Source organism: Centroberyx gerrardi, chromosome 3 (assembly GCF_048128805.1).
Source record: "Centroberyx gerrardi isolate f3 chromosome 3, fCenGer3.hap1.cur.20231027, whole genome shotgun sequence".
NCBI lineage: Eukaryota > Metazoa > Chordata > Actinopteri > Beryciformes > Berycidae > Centroberyx > Centroberyx gerrardi.
In genome coordinates, this window is record NC_135999.1 from 30,114,281 (window position 1) to 30,126,718 (window position 12,438).

Below are 12,438 nucleotides of genomic sequence, written 5' to 3' on the forward strand. Positions count from 1 at the left end.
GTGTGTAAGGTACATGTGATTTTTGTGGATTTCCTTTTTACATACGTAATATGTATCTAACTTAAATAGCCTAGCTAACTATTTGTTAATAGTTGGATTCTGTGAATTATCCTAAATGATCACTAGGATGATCACTTGGCTTTATTTCATGAGTTATAAAGATAGCGTAATAGCATATGTTTGACAATCCTGAATGATTTTATGTTTTTATTTTGTGTTAAATGGAGGCGAGTTGTAAATATATGTCATCAAATATCAATGTCTATTTTCTGTTACTAAAATATCACAGCATTTATTTGTTGTTTTTATGTTGCTCATGTGGTGTGTCTGTGATCTTGAACAGCATTAAACGTGTTACGAACCATCAGCTGAGGAGTTGACCATTATTCAATTGGGAATGCAAAACTCTGACCTTCACCTGTCCCTAACTTGACCTCTCAATACCCCTATAGCATCGCTCTTCCACTATACCATCATATTGGGGGTTGGTGGGCAACTAACTCTCTATGTTCAGTTAATCAGTTGTAATCAGTCATAGGTATGCCTGTAGACCCCCCTATTCCATAGTTAAACATGCGCTATACAGTTTTTTTTAGGAGTTTGGGAGCAGACACAGACAGCAATGACCGGGACTGAGAGTGCCCATGTCATCATCACAGGCCCTATTGCTCTGTTCTTGCATGGGGCGGGCTGTCATGTTTTGAGGAGCTCACAAGCATAATTTTTCTGTGTTTAAATGCGAATAAGGAGCTGGCTTTTCAGCTGTCCATTAGACCATGAAAATGACTTTGGGCCAGACTCTACACAGCATAATCAGATAGTCTATGTCCTGTTTAGTATGTAACGTGGGTGTTTTGGGTGGCCCAAGGTGATTTAACCCGTGAAAAGCTGGCCTGAAAAAGGCTGTAGAGCCATTTTTGAGATCGGTTTTGAGTGTGAAAATCCATTCGGGCCAGACTGAATCCTATACACGAAGCTGAAGTTAGCTCCCGATTCGAGTCACGAAGCTGAAGTTAGCCCCAGAGTGCAACTGAAACTATAGCCTGAAACAATGCTGACAGCACACTGTACTTTTCCACATCAGGGATGAACTTTCATCTTCTTCACTTTCTCCCTTTCGTCACAAACTCCCTCATATCAAAGCTGATATTTTCCTGTGACATGCGCGCCGCGGCATCTTCCTGGCTGTGCCGTTACAGGACACCATGCAGAACATCGAGAGCACCATCGTGGAACTGGGCTCTATATTCCAGCAGCTGGCACACATGGTCAAGGAGCAAGAGGAGACTACTAAGCTACTACTAATAGTGCTACTATTACTACTACTGCTACTACTGCTGCTACTACTACTGCTACTATTAGGCTACTACTACTGCTAAAACTACTACTATTAATACTACTACTACTACTGCTAGTATTACTGCTACAACCACTATCACTGTTAAAATGACAGCTATTACAACTACTACTGCAACTACTGCTAAAACTACTACTATTGTCACTAGACCTACTACTACTAATACTACTACTCCTACTGCTAAGAACTAGTACTAGATTTACTGTTACTACTGCTACTTCTACTGCTAATACTACTACTAAAACTATTACTATTACCACTACTACTACTGCTACTACTGCTGCTGCTGCTACTTCTACTGTTTTCATTCTGCTTCTGTTTTGTTTGAACTGTTTTTGGCTTTTATTTGTTGTTTTTTTCTGCCCTCTGCCTTTGTCAGATTTTATTATCTCTCTTTTACATCCTTGTCTCTGTGAAGCACTTTGTATGTTTGTTTTGAAAAGTGCTATATTGTAATTATATTATTATTATTACTGCTACTACTGCTGCTGCTGCTGCTACTAGTTTTACTACCACTAATAATAATCATAATCATAATCTGCTCTATTCTATCATATGACCTGGTCATATATTGATAACTTTCTCTCTAAATCAGTTCAGCGAAACGAGAGGTAACTCCTATCCAGGTCAGGTTCATGGTACCATCTATCTTGATAGACTAGAAACAATATATCAAAATTCAATATATCGTAATACAAAAATGTGACAATATTCAGATCAGGGGCAGAAAAATGAATGGTGATATCAGCTCCATGTTATTCTGCTGTAGTAATCACAAATGAGACTCTTGACCATCACAGTTTCACAAGCTCTCCATCCAAATTATATTATTGTCACTTTGTAATGACATTTTTAAATTGTTGTTTACATTCTAGCAGCCAATGGCATCGCTAGAAAGATTTGTGTCTCAGAAATAAACAGAATTCTGCACAGTCAGACTTTGTCGTCACTGAACTTTTATTTATTGCATCGTATCGTGGTTGTATTGAATCCTGAACCTCATATTGCGTATTAAACCGTATGATGAGCAGATTGGCCCATCCCCGTGATAGACTATAACAGAACTAATGCTCTGCAGCCTGTAGTACATTAACTTTCCTGCACACAGCGGCTTGTGTTGAGCTGCTGTCTGTGCCTCCTGGCCCTTTCCTCTGACCTCATCTCCTCCACTGCCGGACCTGCTTCCTGTCTTTCTTTAAGCCTCTTTCTGGAAAAACAGAAAGTTGCAGCGAGAGAATGCGGTTACTGGTCTGCAAATAACATGAAAAAATGAAACAAAACACACTATAGACAGACAAATCACCACAAGGGAAGTACAATCCCAAGAAAGGATCCGTACTTCACCGCTTCCTGACGCAGAACAGCAGACTTGGTAAGTCTTTTTGAGCTCTCCTTGGTTCTCTCTGAATCCTGTTTCCCAGCAGGGTTTAGGGTCTTCTCTCTGTCTCCACCTGTTGTCTCCTCCTCCTCCTCCTCCTCCTCCTCCTCCTCCCCCTCCTCCTCTGCTCTTCCTCTCTGATCTGAGTCGCAGTAGAAGCTGAAGGGCAGAGGGACGGTGGTCCGCCTCGCCCTCCTTACCCGCTGCAGCCGCTCCTCAAACACCCGCTGCAGCCGGCTGAAGTCCGGGACCGTCCTGTTGACGTCGGGCTGGAAGGTGAACTTCTTCTCCTGCATGTTTGGACAGCGGTGTCGTCCGGCAGGCGGGACGTCCTGAGGCTCTCCACCCTGTTCTGTTTCTGCTCTGAAGGTAAAAGGGCACTGCATGGTGAGAAGGAGATGTTTTCGTCTCTCATGAAGAAGCCTCCTCTTCCTCTTCCTCTCCTCCTCCATCTGGTCGTACAGCAGCAGCCGGGTGTTTCTGGGAACCGGCCTGGCTCGGAAACTAGGGGCTTCCACCGGCCCGCTGAAGGCATCGGGCCTCGCCTCTCTGCCCGCTCTCTGCCCGTCCCGCCGGCGGCCCGCCTCACGCTGCGTCATCTGGAAAGGCTTTGGCACCGTTAGCTTCGGTATGGTGTTCGCTGTGGTGATGAAGATATGCGTGTCCTGTCCAGGCTCCTCCGGTCTGGGTCTGCGGACAGTTTGTGAGAACCGTCCGCAGAACCGGGACCGAACTCGTTTGGGAGTGTAGTTTTCTACAGAGAAGCCCTCCCACATCCAAGATGGAGGACCAATGGGTCTCGTTTTCGTCCTCACGTCCCCCTCCTCCTCCTCTGTGTCTGTTGGTCCAGTGGCTTCACGTCCTGTTCCACTCTGGCAGGAGACACTCTGCACTCTCTCCTCACTGGAAAGAGAACGGAGAAGATGGCCGCTGGAGTTTTGTTCACAAGCAACAAGCAGAGTGAAGTGGAGCCTTTCGTCTTCACTGAGTAACTTTAAGGTTTATCTGTTGCACCAGTATCTCTGTACCTGTAATGGACCTGCTATGGCTGCAGTGCAGAATCAATACTGTGGTTCAGTATCAGTACTGTGGTTCAGCTTCAGTACTGTGGTTCAGTATCAGTACTGTAGTACAGTATAGTATCAGTACTGCAGTTCAGTATCAATACAGTATCAGTACTGCAGTTCAGTATCAATACAGTATCAGTACTGCAGTTCAGTATCAGTACTGTGGTTCAGTATCAGTACTGTAGTACAGTATAGTATCAGTACTGCGGTTCAGTATCAGTACTGTAGTTCAGTATCAGTACTGTAGTACAGTATAGTATCAGTACTGTAGTTCAGTATCAGTACTGTAGTACAGTATAGTATCAGTACTGTAGTTCAGTATCAGTACTGTAGTACAGTATAGTATCAGTACTGCGGTTCAGTATCAGTACTGTGGTTCAGTATCAGTACTGTAGTACAATATAGTATCAGTACTGTAGTTCAGTATCAGTATTGTAGTACAGTATAGTATCAGTACTGTGGTTCAGTATCAGTACTGTAGTACAGTATAGTATCAGTACTGTAGTTCAGTATCAGTACTGTAGTACAGTATCAGTACTGTAGTACAGTATAGTATCAGTACTGCGGTTCAGTATCAGTACTGTAGTTCAGTATCAGTACTGTAGTACAGTATAGTATCAGTACTGCGGTTCAGTATCAGTACTGTAGTTCAGTATCAGTACTGTAGTACAGTATAGTATCAGTACTGCGGTTCAGTATCAGTACTGTAGTTCAGTATCAGTACTGTAGTACAGTATAGTATCAGTACTGTGGTTCAGTATCAGTACTGTAGTACAGTATAGTATCAGTACTGTGGTTTAGTATCAGTACTGTAGTACAGTATAGTATCAGTACTGTGGTTCAGTATCAGTACTGTAGTACAGTATAGTATCAGTACTGTGGTTTAGTATCAGTACTGTAGTACAGTATAGTATCAGTACTGCGGTTCAGTATCAGTACTGTAGTTCAGTATCAGTACTGTAGTACAGTATAGTATCAGTACTGTGGTTCAGTATCAGTATTGTAGTACAGTATAGTATCAGTACTGTGGTTTAGTATCAGTACTGTAGTACAGTATAGTATCAGTACTGCGGTTCAGTATCAGTACTGTAGTTCAGTATCAGTACTGTAGTTCAGTATCAGTACTGTAGTACAGTATAGTATCAGTACTGTGGTTCAGTATCTGCAACTCACCTGCTGTTTAAGTCTGTTGGGTTGTGCGGAACCAACTTCTCAACTGTGATGTATTTCAGTGAAGTGTAAACAGGCTGGAAAACAGAAGAATCATCCATCAGTAACGTTAATCGACACAAACAGTAAAGTCACATAATCACAACAGTCTTGAAACTCCAGTGAGTTTTCCAACACAAAAAGTACAGGCCAAGGGGCGGAGCCAAAGGGGCGGCCATGTCATTGGCTGTTTAACTCTGACGCACTGAAATTGTCTGAAATGTAAGATTGCGTTGTTTAAAGTGACCAAGACGCTCTTTTAGAAAGAAGTGCTGAAGAGAGTAACAGGTGTCGATATTATTTTTCATTTTTTGCATTATAGTTCATTTTTAACTCTCAACCTCGTTTTTATGCTTATGGTCTTTGGACCCCCAAGTTCTATCGCCACTGTACAGGCCAGAAAGAAATCTCAGCAGCTGATGAGATAATCATTGAGTCATTGATATTGATCAACGACCCTATCAACCCCCTGCAGATATATAATGGTCATTTTGTGCTATAAAACAGTAAAAATCTTTCTTATTGCACCTTTAATGTGTCGAAGTTACACAGATGTGTTGAAAAAGATAAATCTCTTGTGAGAGAATCCTCCTCTCCATATGTAACTGACGAGAGACAGATATATATAGAGAGAGAAATCAGTGTTTATCACCTGTTTGCAGCTCGGGTCAATAAACCTCTGTCTCTCCATGATGGTGACTTTTGGTTTTTCTGAAACACAGAGAGCCTCTGTCCAAAGGTCTGGTTTCACTGGTAATACGACTCAACCATTCAACAAGTCAGTATGTTGATGAGTCGCCACATATTCAACACATGGACCAATGAATGGTTGAAATCATACAGAGTGAAGTGCTTCACCCCATCACCAATACACACTGTGAGGATCTATCTAGAACCTCACATGTCATAAAGACTGAAGAACTAAATTATTACAATTACAGTCGGATTACAACAGAATGATGTGTATAATAGTTCTTATGTCTTTATTTTATGTTTTTAGATACACTATACTTTTTATAGCCTATACTTATTACACTTATATAGTCAAGTTGATTTATAAAGCACATTTTAAACAACCAAGGCTGACCAAAGTGTTGTACAAGTATTAAAGTGCAAAAACAAAAATAGAACAAATAGACAAATACAATTGATAGACCAGATAGTTATATATGTATACAATTTAGACTACTTTCTTTACTTCAGAAAGAGACCTAATCCCTACATTTCTGAGTGGATTAATGTGCATTGGTATTTATTCACATTATCAGGTTATTATACAGGTTTCCATACAGACAGGCCGAGTCCACTTGCTCCACTGGATGAAATGGCCTAATAACAAATTGTTTTTGGGAATTTTTGTTTTTTTCTGAAAAGTTTATCTGAATAACTCTGCTTAAGCCTTCATGACAAACCTACTTGTTATTGACTGAGAAAAGAGAAAGCAGGGGCAGCAGATTAGGAGTGTGTGTGTGTGTGTGTGTGTGTAAGGGGGGTGGTAAGACCCAGGTTTAATCTTTTGGAAAGGCTGCGTCAGCATTCATTCAGTCAAGAAACCAAACCAGACAAACAGGAGCAGCAGAGACAGAAAGCAGCTTCATCCTCGCTGTGTTTCCCTCCACAGACAAGATGGCGGAGCCGCCTAACGTTACAGCGGACCACAAACAGGTGAGTAATGAGCAGCAGGCTGGATATTACTGATAAACCAGCAGGTTCAGGCACACTGCCTCTCTTGGCGACTGAAGATGACAGACTGGTTTCATAACTTCACGTTGGTAAAAGTTTCTTCTTTCATCTTTCTGAGATGATAGACAGGAAACCAGAAGGAATGTTTTGTCTTAGTTTAAAAGGAATGAAAAACCGGGTTACGCCAAACCCGCCCTCTCTCTCCAACCGGTGTTTGTCAAGTCAGACAGAATAGAAAACAACACTTCCGGTCAGAATTTTCAAAAATAAAAGCACTATTACATTTTTTTTTCCTCAAACGTTTTTTTAAGTATAACGTACCAAAGTGAAAATAAATTATATAATTAAGAAGTAATTTGTAGTAAGTAATACAAGCACATTTGTTGATTATTGTTGTCCTTTTCACAGCATATATTCATAGCCATAGTCTATAGCCTAGGTTTAAACAAGATTACATCGGCCTGCCAAAAATACACAAAGAAAGACTCAATCACAAAAGTAATCAAATTTAAATGTTTCTTTAGCCATAACTCTTCCTCTTTTATCAGCTACAATACAATACAATCATTTTAGCATCAATTTCATCACTAGAGTTTTACACCATATTTAATCTAATGAATCCACATTGTGTTTTGATGCGATCTTTGTTGTTCTGTGCATCCTTTTAGTTTTCAGAAGGGATCATTTTTACGCTTGTATTTTGAAGGCAGAATCGCATAACTTCCGTTCAGTTTTATTCTAGCTTGACGCAGCACGTGCTGGTCACAGGGCGCGTGACTTCACGCTGTGATTTGTGTTGTGAACGTCAACACTAACAACTTCTGTCTGTACACCAAATAAGACAAGAGAAGATATTACAAAGTATTATTTTCCAAAAAAACAGTTTAATTTAGAAATTTACAGATACTGATGAAAACTTTCTGAAAGACTGAAATGGTCTTTATGTCATTTTGTTACTTTATGATATTATGGAATTTAAATTGCTGCAAAAAATCATGGAAGATTTAACCACCTACTTTTCAAGAAATTCCCATTAGTCTATAACTTGATTTTGAATATAAAAATGTTATCTATGATGAATACATGAATATATGAATACTATGAACACAAAAAGCACCAGTTAGATCACATAACAATCTTAATGGGAAATTTTATATTCACAAAAGTAGTTTCAAATTTAAAACAGATTTCAAGTGTTTTTTGTTTTTTTTGACAAATTAACTTCTTTATTAGACTCGCTAAAGATATTTAATCTAGTGGAATTTTAATAAAACTGTCATCTTTTTTTTTCCTTTACTTACTTTTACCTCTGCTGTTCTTTGTTGTTCACAGATTGTAGCCTATACTTAATTTTGGTGTGATCAACAACTGACTCTGCCTGTTAGGACATTGTGATGTGTACTGATGTGTTGCAATAATCCTGCTGGCTTTAGTCATTCTGTTGATGATAAAAACTAGTGATGCATGTACTTCAGAATATGTTTAGAGGTATGTTACAGAATACACAAAATTGGCCAAAAAATGATTTGTACTTGTAGATGAGTGTAGTCGAGTGAAATATATTTTGAGTGACCCAAATATATTTTGGATATAAGACTCCATTTAGTATATTATGATACATATTTATAAACATATTCTAAAATATATGCGTTATGTATGTTTTGAGAGTATGGGGAAGATCTAGTGGAACTAATATTTGCTTTTCCCCTCAGAAACATGACTTTCTACAGAGAAGTGGGACTGATAATCACAAAAAAACAGAACATACTCACAGTCCTCGCTCCGCTGATCAGGACACTCAGAGAAATCTGGTAAGATGAAAATCATATGATGACATGACAAGTTCAGTTCAGTTACATGTGGAGCACCTGAAATGTTCCAAAACCACACATTCCATGTGCAAAGCACATGTTGCCCATGTGATGTCATGTGTTTCACATGGGATTTTCCACATGTGAAATTCATGTGGTTTTTCTGTGGTTTTTCTCAGTGTGTTGATGCAGAAGTGTGTTTCTTCTCGGTGTGTTGATGCAGTAGTGTGTGTGTGTGTGTGTGTGTGTGTGTGTGTGTGTGTGTGTATGTGTGTGTGTGTGTGTGCAGGCCGTTCCGTTCAGAGGCCTCATCAGAGGGGGGATGCGGACGGGGAAGAAAGTCATGGTGGTGGGTGTCGTGGATCCCCGGCCTGACAGGTAAAATAACTCAATAACCTCAATATCCTTCAACAGGAACAGCATGGCTGCTCCCTCCTCCTCCCTTCAATATATATATACTGTATTTATACGGTATAGATATATATATATATATTAGGACTTTGATGACTTTGTGTCTTCCTTCCTGTCATTTTTATTAATTTTCCTCTTCTTCTTTTGATTTGGTATTTTAGTTGCCTTGTAAATTGCACTCTGTTGTTGCTGTTGCTGTGTTGCACCTTATTTTGATGTCTCTTTTGTGTAAATCACTTTGTAACCTCAGTTTGAAAAGTGCTATATACTTTATGTAGGCTACTTTTAAAGAGCCAAATAGTTAAAAAATACCGCAGAATACATCAGACACCTCTGATGCTTCATTCAACAGTTTGTTGTAAAGTTACATTCAAACAGTTAATTATGTGATATTGTTTTTTTTGTTTTTTTTTTGCAGGTAGGAGTTTTGCTTATTGAAACATCTTCTCAGGGCAGAAACTGTTATGATTGGTTCAGTCAGGCAACCAATCAAAAAAGAGGGGAGGCAAGTTCTAGGGGCAGATTTATTTACAGTAGGTTATAAGACTCATGCTTGTCTTATTCCATGTGTCTTATAGCCCACTGTAAATAAATCTGCCCCCAGGACAAGCATGAGTCTTATAACCTAGGGGGGTTGATAGGGTTGGTGATCAATACCAGTGATTCAATGATTACTTCACCAGCTGCTGAGATTTCTGGCTTTCAAAACTCATTTTCTCTGTTTTGGAGTTTCAAGACACTCCCAAACTCCCCCCCCCTTTCCACCTGCTCCATGATGGAGGATATCGAACTTGAATGCTAGTGTCCTGATAAGGCTCATTACAGTCCTGATAAGGCCAACTCTTCCTCTGGTGTTCCTCCCTGCAGGTTCTACCTCGGTCTGTCCTGCGGCTGTGGGACGTTCAGAGAACCTCCCTCTGACGTGGCCCTGGAGCTCTGCGTCCGCTTCAGAGACCGGCAGGTTCTGCGAAGGGCCCGCGTGTCCGGAACCTGGGGCGAGGTGGACCGGGCCGTGCCTTTCTTCCCCTTCATCAGGGATCAGCCGTTCAAGGTAGCAGTCTGAACTCTGTCTGTGTCTGTGGTCGGGGTGTCGGTTGGGTCCGGCAGGGTGCGGGCTCTTCCTAAACCTTAGCCTGATGGTGCGATCAATTCGTTTTCTTTGGTCCGAACCAGAGTGGGAAAGTTTACATTGTTGCATTTTTGGATTTGGTTAATTTAGGATCACAATAGGCACTTTTCACAAACATGGCTGACATATTTTCGCTTCTTCTTAGCAGGGTGTAGATCAGTTCTCACCATGGCCAGCAATGTTAAGAAGCCAACTTTCTGTCTCCTCCGACTCTGTCTGTGATCACTGATTTTGTTTCAACGTAGAGAATAACACAATACAGCTGTTGTCACTGACAGATCTTTCTGTTTGATGACTGCAACACTATAAAAAAGAGATTTGATCGAGGGTCACAAAATGCTAACAGCACAGAAGTTAGACTGGAACTAGACTGGTTAGCCAGTTAGCATTTTGTGACCCTCGATGAAATCACAACCATGTTTGTGTAAAGGGTCAATTACAAACAAACCAGGGCTTGTAGACAAAAGTCACATGACTCACAAGTAGCTTGTTTATTGGACAGAGTTTTGGTCACCTGTCATCCTGCCAGGTGAGAGATTTTGGCATCAGGACGGGGTCAAAACTAATCTGATTCCAGTCTCTGTAACTTTAGCTAAGCATGACTGACTTGTCTGCGCTCTTTAATTTTCCTTCTCTGGAGTTCATCAGGTGGCATTTCACTCATCTTGACTCCAACTTTGGTTCATTTTATTCTGCTAAGCGTGTTGTTGAGCTTGTTTGCTTGTATTTTTTAGCTTGTAGTTTGTCTGTTTGCTCTGGAGGAACAGCGCCCTCTTCCTGTTTTGTGTCATTAAGCAATCCAGCAGATTTCCTGCCAAATCCGACCCAGTGACACCTTTTTGTTTACAGTAATTATACTAATGCTGCAAAATTACTGTGGTAACAATTTATTGATGTTAAAATGTGACACGCAGCACCTTGAAAGAGGTTTGGGTCAAACATTAAAGGGATTGTTGAGAATGTTTGGGTCACTTTTCTCTCGACCAGATGATTCATGACAGTCTGGTCTCCTTTTACAGATTAATGACCAAACACACTCCTGTTTCTCTTCTCTTCCCCAGATTGAGATTTATTGTGAACAAAGTCGTTTCCGTGTCCTGGTGGACGGGCAGCAGCTGTTTGACTTTTACCACAGAGTGACGTCTCTCAAGGACGTCGACACGCTGTGGATCAACGGCAGTCTGAGCGTCACTAAACTGGGCTGAATGACGGGACTGAAGACAGAGAGGTGTCTCCGCTTTTCAGGATCTGTTTGAAGGAAGAGAGCAAGCTGCTGGGATTCACCAAGCCTTCACTGTCTGTATTTGATGCCAAAGACTTGTTGACTGTTCAGTCTGCCTAGAAAACAAGTTTGGAGAAGCAGAGGAGACCTAAGCTCTTTATTTGTTTTTTTACATGGCCTGAAGGAAGCTGAACAGTAATCTGACAGGATAATAATCACACACTGAATGTCAAGCAATATGTTTTAGTGACAAATATTCACTCAGGAATTACTCATGAACACAGATGACTGCTGATGAAGAAGATGTGAGCTTCAGTTTGGTATTTTGTACATTGATTAACTGCCACTAAGTAATTAAATCACACTTGATTTCACTTGATTTCACTAATTGATTGTGTTAAGTAGCTTTCAAATGTCAGCTTCACTCAGACGGGTAACGGTGCAGCATAAACCTTACACTTTTACATTTTAGGCATTTAACTGACACTCTTATCCAGTGCAACTTATAATGAGTGCAGTCACAAAATCTTCAATTCCTAGATCGCCATCATACCAAACAATCAATAGGAGCTAGGGCTGGGCGATAATTCAATATTATCGTTTATCGTCTTTCAGTAGAATCGATTTGGGGATATTGAAACACAAAATTCTGCTGTCTGAACTGATGATAAGAAGCACATTTTATTTTAAAAATGAGGTATGAAACATTTTAAGGAATATTATTTGAAAATTGTGTACACAGCAAGCCAGCTGACTGTTCTCATCCAGGAGCAGAGAGAAATCCAACTTATCTGATGATGTGAACAACTCATCTAGTGACTTCATTTTTTATTGTATTTGCTGTATGTGTATGTCTTCTCCTCTGCTGTTATTTTTTATGTCCCATCCTATCTGGGACCATTCCCCAAAAAACAAATCCCTTGTGATTCTGATTATACTGTCTGTATTACCTCTGGGTGACTGTAGCGTAAAGCAATGGTTCCCACACTGTGGTCCAGGGCCCCCCAGGGGTCTTTGAGGGCTGCCAGGGGGTCCTTAGCAATATAAGGAATTGATGAAAATGATTATTATAATCTCTCTGCACATACAGTGTAGACAGTTACATGATTCAATACCAAATCAGTAACAACAAAAATCTTTCCATATGGGGGATTCCTGGGGTAAAATCTAA

At 40.5% G+C, this 12,438-nt stretch overlaps 1 protein-coding gene across 1 annotated transcript; it reads left to right on the forward strand.

Moving 5' to 3' along the window:
• The first annotated feature begins 8,421 nt into the window (after window positions 1-8,421).
• Window positions 8,422-12,323, forward strand: LOC139925607 (galectin-related protein-like). The gene is made up of 4 exons (XM_071917059.2): window positions 8,422-8,505; window positions 8,795-8,883; window positions 9,784-9,967; window positions 11,107-12,323. The coding sequence occupies exons 2-4, from the start codon at window positions 8,828-8,830 to the stop codon at window positions 11,248-11,250; spliced, it is 384 nt and encodes a 127-aa protein (XP_071773160.2). The 5' UTR covers window positions 8,422-8,505; window positions 8,795-8,827; the 3' UTR covers window positions 11,251-12,323.
• The last annotated feature ends 115 nt before the right edge of the window (window positions 12,324-12,438 follow it).